Source organism: Phyllopteryx taeniolatus, chromosome 11 (assembly GCF_024500385.1).
Source record: "Phyllopteryx taeniolatus isolate TA_2022b chromosome 11, UOR_Ptae_1.2, whole genome shotgun sequence".
NCBI classification, from domain to species: Eukaryota; Metazoa; Chordata; class Actinopteri; order Syngnathiformes; family Syngnathidae; genus Phyllopteryx; species Phyllopteryx taeniolatus.
In genome coordinates this window covers 5,441,550-5,461,701 of record NC_084512.1, presented here as the reverse complement: position 1 = coordinate 5,461,701, position 20,152 = coordinate 5,441,550, and the positions used below count along the sequence as shown (strand labels likewise).

At 47.2% G+C, this 20,152-nt stretch overlaps 1 protein-coding gene across 2 annotated transcripts in view; it reads right to left on the bottom strand.

Moving 5' to 3' along the window:
- The window catches only part of dntt (deoxynucleotidyltransferase, terminal), a 134,055-nt gene that overhangs the window by 44,516 nt on the left and 69,387 nt on the right, over window positions 1–20,152 (bottom strand). Inside the window, exons 9-10 of one of the 2 annotated variants that reach the window (XM_061790168.1) lie at window positions 12,975–13,223; window positions 12,573–12,656 (exon numbers count right to left, since the gene is read on the bottom strand). In XM_061790168.1, the coding sequence (XP_061646152.1) occupies window positions 12,573–12,656; window positions 12,975–13,223 (333 nt within the window). The remainder of the gene's footprint in view (window positions 1–12,572; window positions 12,657–12,974; window positions 13,224–20,152) is intronic. The other variant, XM_061790169.1, reaches the window with a different exon arrangement.

The following is a 20,152-nucleotide window of genomic DNA, read 5'->3' as shown; positions in this document are numbered from 1 at the left end:
GACTATGACAAAAACAACTGGCGACTATGACAAAAACAACAGGCGACTATGACAAAAACAACTGGCGACTATGACATGGCAAGACATGTGACAACGACAATGAACCGACGAGAACTGAAAGAAACCAGGGAACTAAATACAAACAAATTGACGAGACAACGAGGAACACCTGGACAAGACGAGTGGCTAGAGAGAGCTGATTGGTCGACAAAGTAGATGAGAACAGGTGGACACAACAACCTAATGAGCACACGACAAACATGGAACACAGGAAAACATTGAACAAAACTAAACACAACCCAAACCAAAACACAGACCATGACAGTACCCCCCCTCTAAAGGAACGGATCCCAGACGTTCCCCAAACAACAACCAAAAAGACATCAACCCAGGGTGGGCGGAAGGGGGCCTGGAGGAGGGTACAGAGTCCACCCCTCAGGTCAGTCTGGTGGCCATCCAGGCCACCCGAGGTGAGGTGCTTGGCTGAGCGGTTCAGGAGGTCGTCCAGGACGCCAAGCACCAGGGTCTTTACAGGGCCATTCAGGCGGACGGCCACGGTGCCGAACCCAATGGTAATGCAGGGGCCAGGCAATAGGGTTGGGTGGCGGCCGCTGGACGAGCGCCGCGGGCGCGTGGTCGGGTGGCGGCCGCTGGACGAGCGCCGCGGGCGCGTGGTCGGGTGGCGGCCGCTGGACGAGCGTTCCCGGTGAGGGTTGGACTCCGCCAAGGCTGCCCTTTTTCACCGATTCTGTTCATAACTTTTATAGACAGACTTTCAAGGCGCAGCCGAGGTGTAGAGGAGGTCCGGTTTGGTGGCCTCTATATCTCACCTGCCATCTGCCAGTGGATTTACAGCTTCCTGACGGGCAGGACACAGCAGGTGAGGCTGGGGGAGGCCACCTCATCCACACACAGCATCAGCACTGGGGCGCCCCAACGTTGTGTCTTCTCTCTGCTGCTCATCTCTCTCTACACAAACGACTGCACCTCAACGCACCCGGCTGTTAAACTCCTGAAGTTTGCAGATGACACCACTGTCATCGGCCTCATCAAGGACGGTGACGAGTCTGCATATCGACAGGAAGTGGAGCGGCTGGAACTGTGGTGCGGCCGACATAACCTGGAGCTGAACACGCTCAAGACTGTAGAGATGATCGTGGACTTCAGGAGGCATCCTTCGCCACAGCTGCCCTTCACACTGTCCAGCTGCCTTGTGTCAACTGTCAAGACCTTCAAGTTCCTGAGAATTACAGTCTCTCAAGGACCTGAAGTGGGTGATCAACATCAACTCCGTCCTCAAAAAGGCCCAGCAGAGGATGTACTTCCTGCGGCTTCTGAGAAAGCACGGCCTGCCACAGGAGCTGCTGAGACAGTTTTACACAGCGGTCATCGAATCAGTCCAGTGTTCTTCCATCACAGTCTGGTTTGGTGCTGCTACAAAAAAGGACAAACTCGGACAATCAAAACTGCTGAAAGGATTGTCGGTACCCCCCTACCCACACTTGAGGACTTGCACACTGCCAGAACTAAGACAAGAGCGTGCAAAATCCTCTCGGACCCTTCACATCCCGGTCACCGGCTCTTCCAGCTCCTTCCCTCAAGTAGGCGCTACCGATCAATGCAAACTAGAACTAGCAGACATTCCAAGAGCATCTTCCTTCTTGCAATCAACTTCTTAAACACCTAACCTACAATTGCATTGCAACATGCTGGCAATATTTTGTCTTGTGTTTGTTGTCACATTTCTGTCGGGCCAATTATATATTACTCATGCATTCACTGTAGTAGTCTCACCACGCTGCACTATTTGCATATCTGTTGTTGACCAATACTGGCCACTCATGCCAGAGTAGCATCTGCTCCATTTGCACACTGATTGGGGAGTATCTGCAACATTTGCACAATCAACATTGTCCCAGATTATCGTACTACTCGCTTGAAGTCTCGGCGCCCTTTGCACAATGGTCATTGCACCGGACTATTGCAATAATAGTCATTCGAACTGCTCTAAGTGCAAGAGGACTCTGCATCTTTTTGCACAATTGTCAAAAAACAAAAAAAACAAAAAAGAAAGAAAATGTACCGGCATTACCAGATAACTAGCAAACCTTTATTGCGCAGTTTTTTTTTTTTTTTTTTTTTGTAATCACGTCAAATGGTTTACATTTTTTAACTTGACTTCCTGTTTTGAGATTGTAGCCTTTTATTTTGAAGGGTACGCACCAGAACTCAACATTTTGGCACGAAAAGTAACATTACACACCACCGGGAATTTTTTTTTTTTTTATTGGATGGAACAAAATGCTATAAAACGATTACTGTCCTTACCCACCAATGAGGCACAAGGTTAGTGTTTGTGATACTGTGAGACAATGTTTTTGTGAATTTTGTCACAATTCATTGTGATGTAAAGTTGGTTTGGTGAATTTTTAGCTCAATGTTAAGCTTTTTTTTTCTGTCATCGGATCTTACGTTGGTTTGAAGAATAAAATAAACACTAAAACCCATCAGTGCAAAAGTCCAACCAACCGTTTACCTTGTTAGCTGTCTCAATGTTGGCATAGACGTATTTTATTGTTTCACTCATAGACGTATTTTTTTGTTTCACTCACCCAATTGACGGAGAGTTGACTTAAATGAAAGCTCCGCGCGGTGTAGGCTGAGGCTCGTAGCGTGTCAGACACTACACATCGTGGAAGGCTCCTTTGCGCAGTATAATCTTATTCCAAGTATTGCACTAAGACGACTCGTCATTCATTTTTAATAAAATTAAGACACACTTTTGTTCGCCGCCGCCGCTGTTGGGCACAAGCACCTCTTCATATGCGTTCTTCTTCTTTGGTTTTCTCCGCTTCATCATTGGTTTTCACCACATCTTCAGAGCCGGCGGACTAGGCATCGAGACTGGGACAAGAAATCTTTAAATTTGAATTATTCCAGGAGAAACGGGACGTTAGTCCCGGTTCCAATCGGTTCTCGATTCTCAATGCACAACCCTAGCGACAGGCCTGCAGTCATTCAGACCTGAGATTGCAGGATTCTTGGGGACTGGGATGATGGTGGAGCTTTTGAAACAGGATGGTACTTCACAGAGTTCCAGACATCTATTGAAGAGCTGTGTGAAGACTGGAGTGAGCTGGTCCGTGCAGACTTTGAGGAAGGATGGAGAAACAAGGCTGGCCTGCCACTTTGTTGCTCTTTTGTTGTTTGAAGATGCATCTCACATCCTGCTTGTGGATGGTCAACACAAGAGGGGGAGTCAGATGTGTGATGGTGGTTGGTGGTGCAGTTGGGTGGGTGTGGGGTGTGAAAGTATCCTTTTCAAATCTTCAGCAGAAGGTGTTCAAATCGTCAGCTAGTCCTTTATTGTTCTCTGCTTGGGAGGGATGGTCGCTCGTAGTTGGTTAGCAATTGTAATCCACGCCAGACTGACTTAAGAGTCGTTAGCGGTAAACTGTTTTTCTAGCTTTCCTGCATAATTTCTTTTTGCGATGTTAATTTCTTTAGTCAGCTGGTTTTTAGCGCAATTATACAGGGCTCTATCCCCACTTTGATTGGTGTCCTCCTTTGCCTGGCAAAGTTGCGTAAGTTTGGCAGTGAACCACATGGCTTATTGGCATTGAACGCGCGGACTGGACTGTCTTTGTTGATACACACACATCTTCACAGAATCTGATATAGGATGTAACAGTGTCCGTATATTCATCCTGGGTGCCAGTTGAAGACTCACTCCAATCTGTGCAGTCTGAACAGTCTTGAAGTTGTGACTTTGCGTCATTGGTCCACTTCTTCACTGTTTTCACCACAGGCTTCGCACATTTAAGCTTTTGCCTGTAAATTGGAATTAAGTGAATTAAGCAGTGATCAGACGAGCCCAGAGCTGCACGGGGGATAGCACGATATGCATCATTTAGCGTGGTATAGAATGTTGTTTTCCCTGGTAGGACAGTCAATGCCTTGATTGTATTTACTGAATTTGTGGTTGAGTTTAGCTTTTTAAAGTCCCCAATAATAATGAGGGTTGAATTTGCGTGCCTTTTTTCAAGTTCGTTTACTAGTTCAGCGAGCGTTAAAAGTTCGGTGTTTGTGAGGAATGTAGGATGAGGATGGAAGAGGCGAACTCGCGACAGCGAGTAGAATGGTTTACAGTTCAAAAACAGCGACTCCATGTCATGAACATGGTTAGGGCGACGGCGAGGATCGCAAGGCAAGAACATGGTGGACCCAATTGCAGGGAAGCAGGGAGGCAAGGCAGGAGTGCGGGAATCTCAAAATAATAATATTTAATCACATTTAATCACATAAAACAACAGGAGACTATGACAAAAACAACTGGCGACTATGACAAAAACAACAGGCGACTATGACAAAAACAACTGGCGACTATGACATGGCAAGACATGTGACAACGACAATGAACCGACGAGAACTGAAAGAAACCAGGGAACTAAATACAAACAAATTGACGAGACAACGAGGAACACCTGGACAAGACGAGTGGCTAGAGAGAGCTGATTGGTCGACAAAGTAGATGAGAACAGGTGGACACAACAACCTAATGAGCACACGACAAACATGGAACACAGGAAAACATTGAACAAAACTAAACACAACCCAAACCAAAACACAGACCATGACAGTACCCCCCCTCTAAAGGAACGGATCCCAGACGTTCCCCAAACAACAACCAAAAAGACATCAACCCAGGGTGGGCGGAAGGGGGCCTGGAGGAGGGTACAGAGTCCACCCCTCAGGTCAGTCTGGTGGCCATCCAGGCCACCCGAGGTGAGGTGCTTGGCTGAGCGGTTCAGGAGGTCGTCCAGGACGCCAAGCACCAGGGTCTTTACAGGGCCATTCAGGCGGACGGCCACGGTGCCGAACCCAATGGTAATGCAGGGGCCAGGCAATAGGGTTGGACGCGGGCGCGTGGTCAGGTGGCGGCCGCTGGACGAGCGCCGCCGTAACGTGGTTGGATGGCGGCCGCTGGACGAGCGCCGCCGGAGCAGGGTCGGGTGGCGGCCGCTGGACGAGCGCCGCCGGAACAAGGACGGGTGGCGGCCGCTGGACGAGCGCCGCCGGAGCAAGGACGGGTGGCGGCCGCTGGACGAGCGCCGCCGGAGCAGGGTCAGGTGGCGGCCGCTGGACGAGCGCCGCCGGAGCAAGGACGGGTGGCGGCCGCTGGACGAGCGCCGCCGGAACGTGGTCGGATGGCGGCCGCTGGACGAGCGCCGCCGGAGCAAGGACGGGTGGCGGCCGCTGGACGAGCGCCGCCGGAGCAAGGACGGGTGGCGGCCGCTGGACGAGCGCCGCCGGAACGTGGTCGGATGGCGGCCGCTGGACGAGCGCCGCCGGAGCAAGGACGGGTGGCGGCCGCTGGACGAGCGCCGCCGGAGCAGGGTCGGGTGGCGGCCGCTGGACGAGCGCCGCCGGAACAAGGACGGGTGGCGGCCGCTGGACGAGCGGCGCCGGAGCAGGGTCAGGTGGCGGCCGTTGGACGAGCGCCGCCGGAGCAAGGACGGGTGGCGGCCGCTGGACGAGCGGCGCCGGAGCAAGGACGGGTGGCGGCCGCTGGACGAGCGCCGCCGGAGCAGGGTCGGGTGGCGGCCGCTGGACGAGCGGCGCCGGAGCAGGGTCAGGTGGCGGCCGCTGGACGAGCGCCGCCGGAGCAAGGACGGGTGGCGGCCGCTGGACGAGCGCCGCCGGAGCAAGGACGGGTGGCGGCCGCTGGACGAGCGCCGCCGGAGCAAGGACGGGTGGCGGCCGCTGGACGAGCGCCGCCGGAGCAAGGACGGGTGGCGGCCGCTGGACGAGCGCCGCCGGAGCAAGGACGGGTGGCGGCCGCTGGACGAGCGCCGCCGGAACATGGTCGGATGGCGGCCGCTGGACGAGCGCCGCCGGAACATGGTCGGATGGCGGCCGCTGGACGAGCGCCGTTGGAGCAGGGTCGGGTGGCGGCCGCTGGACGAGCGCCGCCGGAGCAAGGACGGGTGGCGGCCGCTGGACGAGCGCCGCCGGAGCAAGGACGGGTGGCGGCCGCTGGACGAGCGCCGCCGGAGCAAGGACGGGTGGCGGCAGCTGGACGAGCGCCGCCGGAGCAAGGACGGGTGGCGGCCGCTGGACGAGCGCCGCCGGTGCAAGGACGGGTGTCGGCCGCTGGACGAGCGCCGCCGGTGCGGGAGCCTGGCGCAGCTGCCGAGGAGCCGGAACGGGAGCCTGGCGCAGCTGCCGATTAGCCGGAACGGGAGCTGCAGTCGCTTCCTCAGCCTGCCGCCATTGAGGTGTGGGAGTAGAGGGTACGGGAGTGGAAGAGTGCACAAGGTCTCGGGAAGGTGAACTAGGAAAAATGGCTGGTACTGAACATGGCTTGGGGGCAGGTTTGACTAGACGTGACTTAATTGGAGCCGTGGAACAACGTGTGGGAACAGGTGAAAAATCAAGTGATTTGTGAACAGGGGGGAAAAAACGAGGGGGCAAAATTTGACCTTTACTTGGGCGCCTCCGTTGGCCACCACGCGGCGGTCCCGGGTAGATGGCCAAACGGGTGCCCAAGAAAAGGTCAGAGGGAAAGGATTTGGACTCACTGGGGTTGGAAACGTGGAAACGTGACAAAAACTGACGAGGACGGGATAAACTAGGGAAGGAACCAGAAAAATCTAAATCTGTGTCAGAGTCAGAATCCGACAGGAGGTTAACTAAATCAGGGCCATCTTCACAATCAGAAAAATCTGAATCTAAAGAAACATGTGGATGTACAATAGTAGGGCATGGTGAATAACTAGGACAAGTGGGGGGACCCGAGGAAAAGGACAGAAAAGACTGAATGATAGGGCTTACTGGAGGAGGGTAGGTATGGATGGCAGGCTGAGGACGGTGGGAGGCAGTTTGGTGGCGTCCAGGGTGACGCCATGTTCTTCCCGCTGGGTCCTGTTCTGGTCGGTTCATTCTATCATGAACATGGTTAGGGCGACGGCGAGGAACGCAAGGCAAGAACATGGTGGACCCAATTGCAGGGAAGCAGGGAGGCAAGGCAGGAGTGCGGGAATCTCAAAATAATAATATTTAATCACAATGATAAAACAACAGGCGACTATGACAAAAACAACTGCCGACTATGACAAAAACAACAGGCGACTATGACAAAAACAACTGGCGACTATGACATGGCAAGACATGTGACAACGACAATGAACCGACGAGAACTGAAAGAAACCAGGGAACTAAATACAAACAAATTGACGAGACAACGAGGAACACCTGGACAAGACGAGTGGCTAGAGAGAGCTGATTGGTCGACAAAGTAGATGAGAACAGGTGGACACAACAACCTAATGAGCACACGACAAACATGGAACACAGGAAAACATTGAACAAAACTAAACACAACCCAAACCAAAACACAGACCATGACACTCCAAGTCCGGGCTGCAGTGCGTGCTGAGCTCTGTGACGCCGGTTCCACCATTTTGTGTCGATATAGAAGCATAGCCCACCGCCTGTTGTCTTCCCCGATAAATGCCCGGTGTAGTTTGAAGCCCGGAAGCATTACGGCACCAACAGGGATGCGTCCACAAAGCCATGTCTCCATGAAGCACATGGTGGCGGAACGTCCAAAGTCTTTCCTGGTATTTGTGAAAAGCTGAAGCTTGTCTATTTTGTTGGGTAGGGAGCGTATATTTGCAAGGTGAATCGAAGGGAGCGGCATTCGGAATCCTCTCTTACGGAGCTTGATGTGCACTCCGGCTCGCTTCCCTCTGTGGCGTTGCCTTTGCCTCCATGCTCTGTAGACCACGGCCGCCGCTCTGGTGAGTAACTCAGACAAAAAACTGAGCGGATTTGTGAAGGTTGATGAAAGAAAGTCCAGGGTAGACCCCCTAATGTTTAGTCTTACCTTGTGTAAGAGAGTCACGTAATGTCTCCAAAGACAAATGAAAAACACAAAAACAGTACTAGAGAACACGTAACCGAGGCGACCACATGGTTATGTGCAATCTTGAAATCACCTTGAATGATTACTTTTAAGTATTTAATTGAGTCAGCAGTAGCTTAGGCTCTGTAATTTAAGAAGGGGCAGTCTACATGGAGGGGTGGGAACTTTAGAGAGCCTGGGTTCTTTCCTTTCTGCACTGACGTGCATGCACACCTGAGAGCATGTGAAGCATTTATTTTATTTGGTGATTACATTAATCCTTTTTGGCAAGGTGCTTTTCATATTATCATATCCTCCTGAGACCCAGCCTATTCATTTGTGTCCACTGTAGTAAACATTTGGTTTTGGTCTATAACTTTTGACTCATTTGAATTACCCTACTTAGTCCTGGTGTGCACAGGAGAGGATATCCTGGCCTTTCCAATGATAGCTCATGTGTTTGGGTGGGTTCTAAGTGGGTTGTCCGGAGACAAAATGGAGAATGCAGCAAAACACAAATGCCAGAAAAAGAGAAAAGGAAAGTTAAATATCCATACATCCATCCATTTTGTGAGCCGCTTCTCCTCACTAGGGTCGCGGACGTGCTGGAGCCTATCCCAGCTATCATCGGGCAGGAGGCGGGGTACACCCTGAACTGGTTGCCAGCCAATCGCAGGGCACAAACAAACAAACAAACAAACAAACAACCATTCACAGTCACATTCACACCTACGGGAAATTTAGAGTTATCAATTAACCTACCATACATGTTTTTGCAGACACGGGGAGAACATGCAAACGCCACACAGGCGGGGCCGGGGATTGAACCCCAGTCCTCAGTACTGTGAGGCAGACGCTCTAACCAGTCCACCATGCCGCCAAGTTAAATATTGTTAAGATAATGTTTTTTTCACCAAAGGCAATCATATATTTTTGTTTATGAACATTTTATGAGTCATAATTTGGAGTCAGAGTTCAGTTGAACTTTTTGTTCGGAAAAATAATAGCTCTTTTATAAATGTCTACTGTAATGGACATGAGGATGATTTGATAGTGTTAGCTAATAACTAAGTAGCTTTCAAGTTCTTTGTTTACATTCCATTTTCTGCCCCAAAACATATTTCTTTGTGGCGTAATAAACAAGCTGAATGTATTCACTGAATAAAATAATGATAGATAGATAGATAGATAGATAGATAGATAGATAGATAGATAGATAGATAGATAGATAGATAGATAGATAGATAGATAAGGTTATGATTATTTATTTCAACCTCTTTATTTGTGACACTATTGTAGGAGGCAGAAGTGAGACAAATTTTGTCCCAAATAATTGAAGAAAATTCAGTTCTGGAATCGTCAGATGAAGAAAATGCAAACAATGAGCTTGCTTATGCTGGAGAAGAGAGAGAAAGCTCAGAAGAAGAGGCAGGAGACTTATCAGATTATCTAACAGACACACATGAACAAGAAAACCTTCTTCCTCTGTGGGCCAAGACCATCACATATGATAACTCGATAGATGGATATTTAAGATAAGTAATAGTAAGTAATAAGATAATAAGTAATAATAAGCCGAAAAATGACAAGGAACAGGTTCTTCAAGTTGAGAAACTCACTGAAGATTGTCAATGACCTGGATGTAACAGATGAAACAAAGAAGAAAGACATTCTTTGGAGAGTCAGGCCTCTTCTGGACAGAGTAAGGCAAGGCTGCTTTAACCTCCTGAAACCAGGAAAAGTCTGCATCGATGAGCAAATTATCCCTTTTACAGGCCGCTGTCCCAACAGGCAATTTGTTCCATGTAAGCCATACCCTACAGGCTTAAAGGTATTTGTCCTTGCTTCGCCTGATGGTCTGATGTTGGACTTTGAAGTACCGCATATCAAGGGAAGAATACATTTGCTGGTCAAAGGTTGGGAATTGGGACAGGAAGTCTGCTGTACTTCGACCGCTATTTCACGTCAATTGATCACATGGATGCATTGCTGGCCAAGGGCCTTCCAGCAACTTGGACCATAACAAAAAAAAAACGTGTCCCAAACCCATGTCGTTTGCCTGATCACAAAAAAATAAAAAAGAGAAGGGAGGGGATCGTCAGTGATGATAGTCAGGAGAAGTCCAGAGTTGGCAATCACAAAATGGTTTGACAACAAGCCAGTTTTGATGGCTTCTACGGCATACGGGAAAAATCCTGAAGATGTCTGCATCAGATGGTCGAATCAAGACAAAGTCCAGATCCAGGTCCAAGTGAGAAGACCCGCAGTCATTAAGGAGTACAATGACAACATGGGTGGTGTGGACCTCTGTGACTGAATGCTGAGCTTTCATCGCTTGGCAAGCAGAATCAAGAAATGGACCATGCGTGTGATTACTCATTTCTTTGATGTTGCCACCACAAATTCCTGGATCCAATAGAGGTCTGACAGCAAAGTGCTTAACCGATCAGCAAAAAACTCTGAACAGTTCCTGGACTTCAAACTGCATCAGCCAAATGACCTGCTGAACTACCTAGATCCTGACGACACTGACAAGAGGGTAGAGGAGAGTGAGGTAAATGAAGAAGAGTAAAAGCCACCTATCAAAAAGAGAATTCCACAACCAGAAGCATCGTTAAGAAAATATGGGGCCAGGCACATGCCAGAAATGGCAGACTGCAACCATGCAGAGAGGTGCGAAACCAAGGTTGCAACGGCAAAACATACATGCGATGCATCAGTTGCAAGATGTTCCTCTGCCTTACAAAGAAGAGAAACTGCTTCCTGGAGTACCATCGCTAAGAATTGATTAATGAAGAAAAGAGGAAACTGAGGAGAAGCTAACACATTGAAACCTGTGCTACCGAGGCCTCCTGACTTGAGAGGACAAACATGTTTAAGCTCAATCTGTACGATATAATAGGCTTTTTGTTAACCAGTTTAACAGAAACACAGGCCAAATGTTCTGTTTTATTAAAAAAAAGATTGATATTTTTGTTTTCATGTCAGCCTGTTATATTTTTGTTGTGTTATGGTAAAATCGTTCTGCTGTCAACTACAGTAGACATGTTGTAAAATCAAATTTAAAAATATTTTTAAAAAACTCTAAATTGTGAGTTGTTGTTTTAGCTCCAAGCAGGCAGGAAACCACAGAAATAAATAAATTGAAAGACACTATTTTTCCTTGGTTCTCAGGAGGATACACTGAAACAATAATTGTCCTAATTTATTTAAATGGTGATTAAGATGGTCTTTCTCATAATACTTTAAATATAGATTTCAGTCATCAATGCTTCTATACCCAGGACAGTGAGCAGTTTCACATGAGGAAGTCAAAAAAGAGAGGCGTTAATCACTTGTTTTCCTAGTTTACACAATAGTCTTGTTGGGTCATGAATTATTATCTTATGGAAACTTCTTCAGCCAACTGGTTTTGTAGAGTGGAACAATGGACTTTTAATGACATTTAGTACACTTTGGCCCTGATTTAACACCATCCCAAAAAGCGGGCGCTAAATTGTGTGTTTATGCTAACATATTGCCCGTGCTGTTGGTGGGCATATTGCGCTGATCTAGTAAGATTGTGATCTTTTACAAAGCGCCCAAATAGCAGGCATGAAATTGCGTGTTCACACACTCTAACAGATTGTAGCGTGTTTGGCAACAGGTGGAAAGGTAGTGGACATATTTAAAAGAGGCTCTTGCGCTTTCAGTCGCGCTGATGGTTTTCACCGTTGAAAATTCAGGAGAGCATCACAAATGCAAAAGGAAGTGTGAATTCATGGAACTGGAGGTGTGATTGGAAGAGCCAGACAAATATATTACTCTGTAGAAAAAAAAACACTAAAACTAAAACTGTCGATTAAATAATATTGCGGGACCTAAAAAACATAAAAGCTGTTTTGTTGGACTTAATTCATCACAAGTGTGTAGCAATTGGAATCTGCCCATCGTGCATAACATTGTGTTTAAAACCTGGGACAGTACACTCGAAAAACTGATCTGTGAGAGACCAATACCATTTGTCACAGTGCACTAAAATGACCAAGATGCAAGAAAATGCAGAGTTGAAAGGAGCTGTGATCAAGTCTGCAAGCAAGTCTTTAGTACAGCAGGCCCTTTGTGTTGTTAAGTCATATTAGTATTTTAGCTTTTTTTATGCATACAACTCCTCACCAACTACCTTTTTGTGTGACAGAGTCCCAGGGGTTATTCTATTTTTGTTTGTATGTATTGCTTGTTCCAAATGTAAATAGTAATAGTAATTTATACATGGAGAATAAATGTATACTCTTGGTGTAGCAGTCCTTGGCTTTAGTCTTTCTGAGCCCCGTACACTGTCTCACTTGGTCACAAAAGACACAAAAGAAAATATGCTGCTCAAGCTGGTTACTACTCCGACAAGCCTTTTCAACATTGATCATATTTTTGGTAGCTGATTTTGCAATATTTATTACATTTTTGTTTATAGACAGTGAGGGTTTTATAAAATGGAACGAGTAGAACACCTTAATTCTGAAGTGACAGCATAGTGTAGCATTTGATACAGTATTGTGTAAAATACTAATTGCTATTTTACAGCAGTACTTTAGTACTTATTTCACCTCTAAATTCATAAAGAACACCCCAAGATTCTTTTCTGGTAAAGTGTCAGTGTCAGTGTAAGTATTTCTGATATGTACGATACCTTGGTTTTGTCATAAAGAGTATGATTGTCCAAAATCATCTTTCTCTCCAACCGAGCAAACCTCCTCAGATCTCTGTCAAACTGCTGTGGAGAAAGAAAATAGGTGGTTAAAAACCAATATTTTCTCTATTTTCATGGTATTGTAAGACATATGGTTGCATCGACAACTATTAATCTTGTTGCTTTACATCACAAACAAGACATATTGGAGACAATATACAGGCACACACGTTTGTCATTCCAGCAAAGCATCGTCATGTAGAAAAGTCAATTGCTTTGTCAAAAATGGACCACAAAGTTTTTTTTTGAAAAAGTGGTTATTGATTTGGATTTTGTCTCAAGCATTATTGTAATGACAGTTTTTTTTCTTTTTTTTTCTTTTTTTGTTTGTTTGTACCATACCGTAGACCCAGTCCATCCCAGGAGAGCATATGCGTAACGATCCATCGGTGGCGATACCAAGTCCACACGCACTGCCCTCCAGCCCCTGTTGTCCCCCTCGGCACAGCTGAGACCTCCGTCCACATGGCTGGCCTCCAATCGCAGGATCAGGAAACATTTTGCAAAATAGTCCATTGCCTCAAACCTCTGGCAAGGCAGCTTTGACATGTGAAAAGTAGAGGCCTGGTAATCGCAGTAAAGAAGAATCCCCTAAAGAGGAGAACACATTCAGAACACAAAACCATGTAACATTGTTTTGTTTTTGTTCCCCCCCCAAGTATTAACATCATAAATACAGGATAATCATTGACATTACAGTCACAGTCTGCTATGTACTCTGCTTTTTATTTCAAAGTCTGACCTATATACAGTAGATATTCTTGTAGGACTCTTGACAAGTAAAAAAAAAGGACAGCAAGTCTTGCTCGCTTAAGTGGGAACCCAGGGTTCCAAACAGGAAAGGTGATAAAGTCACCTTTCATCTAAAGCCCATGACTTTATAACTGCCTAAATTAACTTTATATGAGGATCAGAGTTTGCAGATTTGTCATGAACGGAACAGAGGATAGGACCCAAAAATGCACGACTCCAAAACAAATGGAGAGTTTCCAAAAAGAGAGGTTTAATAGACGGGCATAGGTCGGTTCACAGGCAGGCAATCCAAGAAAGGCAACAGTATCCAAAAACATGAGGCAAAGAGGCAAGGTCGATAATCGGAACAGGGTCAAGTCTTACTGAGAGTCTGTGACGTGGAAACAAGGAATGCTGGAACGCGACGACAAGGTACAACGAACTGGCAACGGGAGGGCATGAGACACGAGGTTAAATACAAGGGGTAATTAGGGTGAACGAGGCACAGGTGGTGAAAATGCTCACAGGAGCAGGTGTGTGTGAAACAGGGGGGAAGACAAAACCCGGAACACACACACATACATGACAGTACCCCCCCCCCCCCTTAACAGCCGGCCCCAGACGGCCCTGGGGCCCCTGGATGCGCAACGTGGAAGTCCCGAATGAGCGAATCATCCATGATAAACGCAGACAGTACCCATGAACGTTCCTCGGGCCCATAGCCCTCCCAGTCCACCAGATATTGAAACCCCCTACCCCTCCGACGAGACGACAACAGCCGCTTCACAGAGAAGACAGGGCCCCCATCCACAAACCGGGGGGGAGGAGGTGGCCTGGAAGGCGGGACCAGAGGGGACTCCCGGGCTGGCTTGAGTAGGCTGACGTGAAAAGCAGGGTGGACCCGCATCGACCTTGGGAGCCTCAGCTTCACGGTGACAGGATTGATGATCTTTGTGATGGGGAAGGGCCCAACGAACCTGGGAGCGAGCTTCTTGGACTCCACCCAGAGTGGAATATGTTTGGTCGAGAGCCAAACTCGCTGACCCACTTTGTAGTTCGGGGCCATGTCCTCCGACGGTCAGCAGCGGCTTTGTAGGACCATCGCTGGCGCAGCAGCATCTGGCGGGCTCGCTCCCAGGTCCTCCTGCAGCGTCTCACCAAGGTTAATGCCGCTGGAACTGTGGATTCTGGGGCTATGGCAGGAAACAGAGATGGTTGGTAACCATGCACAACGTGAAAAGGCGATAGACCAGTGGATACAGAGGGGAGGGAATTGTGGGAGAATTCGAACCAAACCAGTTTCTGAGACCAGGATTGCGGCTCCTGTGAAGCGAGACATCGTAGCCCCGTCTCCAGGTCCTGGTTCAGCCTCTCGGTTTGGCCGTTGGTTTCAGGATGAAACCCAGATGACAGACTGACGGTAGCACCTATGAGATTGCAAAACTCCTTCCAAAATTGCGAAATGAATTGGGGACCCCTATCAGACACCACATTCTTGGGGAAACCATGGAACTTAAAAACCTGATTAATCATTAGCTCGGCAGTGTCTTTAGCTGAGGGGAGTTTTGGAAGTGCAATGAAGTGTGCCATCTTAGAGAACCTGTCAACAACTGTAAGAATGGTGGTATTGCCTTTAGAGGCCGGTAATCCTGTCACAAAGTCTACGGAAATGTCTGACCAAGGACGTTGTGGTATTGGCAGGGGTCGCAACTCCCCAGGAGGACGTTGATGAGAGGGCTTGTTAGCACCACATACCTGGCAAGCATTGACGTAATCGATAACATCCCTCCTAACATTAGGCCACCAAAAGCGCTGTTCGACCACTGATTGCGTCTTGGCAATGCCTGGGTGACATACAGTTCGGTTCGTGTGAGCCCAGTGGATGACTCTTCCCCTTAAGGTCGGAACCACATAAAGCCTGTTTTCAGGGCAATCTTCAGGGCTAGGAGTGTCTTTCAGAGCCCCTTTAACCGCAGTTTCAATGTCCCAAACAAAAGCGGAAATGAAACATGACTTAGGCAAAATAGTCTTAGGGTCGGACAAAGAATTCTCTTCAGAGAAAATGCGTGACAAAGCATCTGGCTTACCATTTTTAGAACCAGGTCGGTAGGATAACATAAAATAAAATCTAGTGAAGAACAGAGCCCATCTAGCCTGCCTCACATTTAATCTTTTAGCAGTTTTAATATACTCAAGGTTCTTGTGATCTGTCCATACTAAAAACGGAGTCTGTGGCCCCTCGAGCCAGTGCCTCCACTCCATCAAAGCCACCTTGACTGCCAGCAGTTCACGGTCACCAATGTCATAATTTTTCTCAGCTGGGGTCAGTTTTTTGGAGAGAAAAGCACAAGGATGTAATTTATCACCCTTGAGAGATTTCTGGGACAGCACTGCTCCTATTCCGGCATCAGACACATCGACTTCTACCACAAACTGCTGTTTGAGATCTGGCAAAGTAAGGATGGGAGCGGAGGTAAAGCTCGACTTAAGTTTTTGAAAAGCTGCCTGACAAAGCGGGTTCCATACAAAAGGTTTATTTGGCGAGGTAAAATCATGCAAAGGAGAGGCTATAGAACTGAAATTTCTGATGAATTTTCTGTAGAAGTTTGCGAACCCTAAGAACCTTTGTACATCTTTGCGTGACGTGGGAGTTGGCCAATTAATAACTCCATCGACTCTGCAAGGGTCCATTTTAACTTCACCTTGAGCCAGGACGAAACCCAGAAAAGAAACGGACGCCTTGTGGAACTCACATTTCTCAGCCTTAACATATAGTTGATTCTGCAGTAACTGCTGCAAAACAGAGCGGACATGAATAATGTGAGTCTCCTCATCTGGGGAGAATATCAAAATGTCATCCAAATAAACAAAAACATAAACATTCAACGTCACGCAGGACATCATTGACAAGGTTCTGGAAAACAGCTGGAGCGTTAGTAAGCCCAAAAGGCATTACCAAATATTCATAATGGCCCGTTGGTGTGTTGAATGCTGTTTTCCATTCATCCCCCTCCCTTATCCTGACTAGATGATATGCATTTCTTAAGTCCAGTTTGGTGAAAATCTTGGCTCCCTCCAGGAAATCAAAGGCGGTGGAGATGAGAGGAAGAGGGTAGCTGTTTTTTACCGTGATCTCGTTGAGACCCCGGTAATCGATACAGGGTCGCAGGGTCTTGTCTTTCTTGTCCACAAAGAAAAATCCTGCTCCCGCAAGGGATGGGCCAGTTCGTTCTGTCATGAACGGAACAGAGGATAGGACCCAAAAATGCACGACTCCAAAACAAATGGAGAGTTTCCAAAAAGAGAGGTTTAATAGACGGGCATAGGTCGGTACACAGGCAGGCAATCCAAGAAAGCTAACAGTATCCAAAAACATGAGGCAAAGAGGCAAGGTCGATAATCAGAACAGGGTCAAGTCTTACTGAGAGTCTGTGACGTGGAAACAAGGAATGCTAGAACGCGACGACAAGGTACAATGAACTGGCAACGAGAGGGAATGAGACACGAGGTTAAATACAAGGGGTAATTAGGGTGAACGAGGCACAAGTGGTGAAGATGCTCACAGGAGCAGGTGTGTATGAAACGGGGGGGAAGACAAAACCCGGAACACACACACACACATGACAAGATTGGTGGCACGGTGATCCGACTGGTTAGAGTGTCCGCCCCCGAGTCTGCATGTTCTCCCCGTGCCTGCGTGGGTTTTCTCCGGGCACTCTGGTTTCCTCCCACATCCCAAAAACATGTATGGTAGGTTGATTGACCACTCTAAATTGCCCGTAGGTGTGAATGTGAGTGCCCGTAGGTGTGAATGTGAGTGCGAATGGTGGTTTGTTTGTATGTGCCCTACGATTGGCTGGCAACCAGTTCAGGGTGTACCCCGCCTCCTGCCCGATGATAGCTGGGATAGGTGCCAGCAAAATGGATGGATGGATGGAGTTTGCAGATTTGCTCCGGTCAATATGTGATCTGCTTGTAACAATTTTGATCTGCTTGTAACAATTTTGTTCTATGATGTAAATATTTCTTTCGTCAACCTGTGAACATGGCACCTTTTTTAATGCTATGAATAACATTGTCACTGTCATGCAAGTAGAAATACAGTATACAGTATAAGTAACTTGTACAGTATAACTTGCGACTAGTCAAGGGTGTAGTCCACATTTCCCCCGAAGTCAGCTGGGATAGGGTCCACCTCACTGGCACCCTGAATAGGACAAGCCGTATCGAAAATGGACTGATGTATAACTTGTACAGTCCAGGTTTGCACTCTCCATTATCTTTAATGTGTGGCGGACGCATGACTTGGTGGCTAACATGCAAAGGGAGATAACTGTGTCTAGTTGTCTCCAAATTAATCTATTTATCCCTGTCACGTTTCATTTTTTCATGATATTGACTTACTTTCATTTTAGTCATACCACAGTATATTTATACTGAGAAGCAGTGTTGGGAAAGTTGATTTTCGCCACGATTTAGTTCAAAGTTCAGTTCACCATTCCAAATATTAACTAGATCAGTTCAGAGTTCATAATTCAAAACTTTGAACTCCATTCACTGTTCCAAAAATTAACTAGTTCATAGTTATTTTTTTTTATTTTTTTCAATACTGTATGTTGCTGATGGGCTATGACCCTCAAAATACTGGCATTTAATTGTCCCATTTTTGCCACCTACAGTATTCAGCTCACACAAGTAGCCAGCTGGAGCTTTCACCCGACAATCTCAAAAACTTTGCTTGAATGCCATCTATCCATCCATTTTCTGAGTCGCTTCTCCTCACTAGGGTCGCGGGCGTGCTGGAGCCTATCCCAGCTGTCATCGGGCAGGAGGCGGGGTACACCCTGAACTCGTCGCCAGTCAATCGCAGGGCACATTTAGACAAACAACCATTCGCACTCACATTCACACCTAAGGGCAATTTAGAGTCTCCAATTAATGCATGTTTTTGGGATGTGGGAGGAAACCGGAGTGCCCGGAGAAAACCCATGCAGGCACGGGGAGAACATGCAAACTCCACACAGGCGGAATTGTGAGGCTGACGCTCTAACCAGTCGGCCATCGTGCCGCTTTGCTTGAATGGTCTTTTTTAAAATGAGGAGTTAAAACAAAGACATGACTTGTCCTTAATGTGGAAACAAAAACATGCAACAGTATGACAGGAACGATGGTGAAAGAACATTAATAACTGCATTTCTAGCAGCTCTGGCTGACTATATTAACCAATTATTTTCTCTCGTCTAGTTTTATATTACAAAACAAAATAAATTCCATATTATGACAGTGTGATCGTAGTTTTTTAACTAAAGCATTCTGGTACAAAAAAAATTTCTACCAAAGAACACTATCCATCACCACCGCAAACAGGAAGGGGCTCAGGCCTGATCCCTGATGCAGTCCCACCTCCACTTTAAAATCGTCTGTAACACCTACAGCACACCACACCACTGTTCTGCTGCCCTCGTACATGTCCTGTATTATTCTAACATACTTCTGTGCCACTCCAGACTTCCGCATGCAGTACCACAGTTCCTCTCTGGGTACTCTGTCATAGGCTTTCTCTAGATCTACAAAGACACAATGTAGCTCAACATCCTCAAGGCAAATATTGCATCTATGGTACTCTTTCTAGGCATGAAACCATACTGTTGCTTGCAAATACTCACTTCTGTCCTGAGTCTAGCCTCCACTACTCTTTCCCATAACTTCATTGTGTGGCTCATCAACTTTATTCCTCTACAGTTCCCACACCTCGCTTGTTCTTAGAAATGGGCACCAGCACACTTTTCCTCCATTCCTCAGGCATCTTCTCACCTGCTAGAATTGTGTTGAACAAGCTGGTCAAAAACTCCACAGCCACCTCTCCTAGATGCTTCCATACCTCCACAGGAATGTCATCAGGACCAACTGCCTTTCCATTTTTCATCCTCTTTAATGCCTTTCTAACTTCCCCCTTACTAATCATTGCCACTTCCTGGTCCACCACACTTGCCTCTTCTACTCTCCCTTCTCTCTCATTTTCCTCATTCATCAACTCCTCAAAGTATTCTTTCCCTCTAGCTAGCACACTGCTGTCTCTAGTCAAAATATTTCCATCTCTATCCTTAATCACCCTAACCTGCTGCACATCCTTCCCATCTCTATCCCTCTGTCTGGCCAACCTGTATAAATCCTTTTCTCCTTCTTTAGTGTCCAACCTGCCATACATGTCATCATATGCCTCTTGTTTGGCCTTTGCCACCTCTACCTTTGCCCTGTGTTGCATTTCAATGTATTTTTTTCGCCTCTCCTCTGTCCTCTCAGTGTCCCACTTCTTCTTAGCTAACCTTTTTTCCTTGTATGATTTCCTCTACAGTGAGGTTCCACCACCAAGTCTCCTTCTCTCCTTTCCTACCAGAAGATACAACAGGTACTCTCCTGCCTGCCTCTCTAATCACCTTGGCTGCAGTGGTCCAGTCTTCTGGAAGCTCTTCCCGTCCACCGAGAGCCTGTATCACCTCTTCCCGAAAAGCTGCACAACACTCGTCCTGTCTCAGCTCCCACCACCTGCGTGCTTCTACCTCCACTCTTGTAGGTCACCCTATGTTCCTGCCTCTTATGGAAAAAAGTGTTCACTACAGCCATTTGCATCCTTTTTGCGAAGTCTACCACCATTTGTGCCTCCAAGTTCATTTCCTGGATGCCGTACTTACCCATCACTTCTTCATCACCCCTATTTCCTTCACCGACATGTCCATTACAATCTGCACCAATCACGACTCTCTCTCTGTCTGGGATGCTCAGAACTA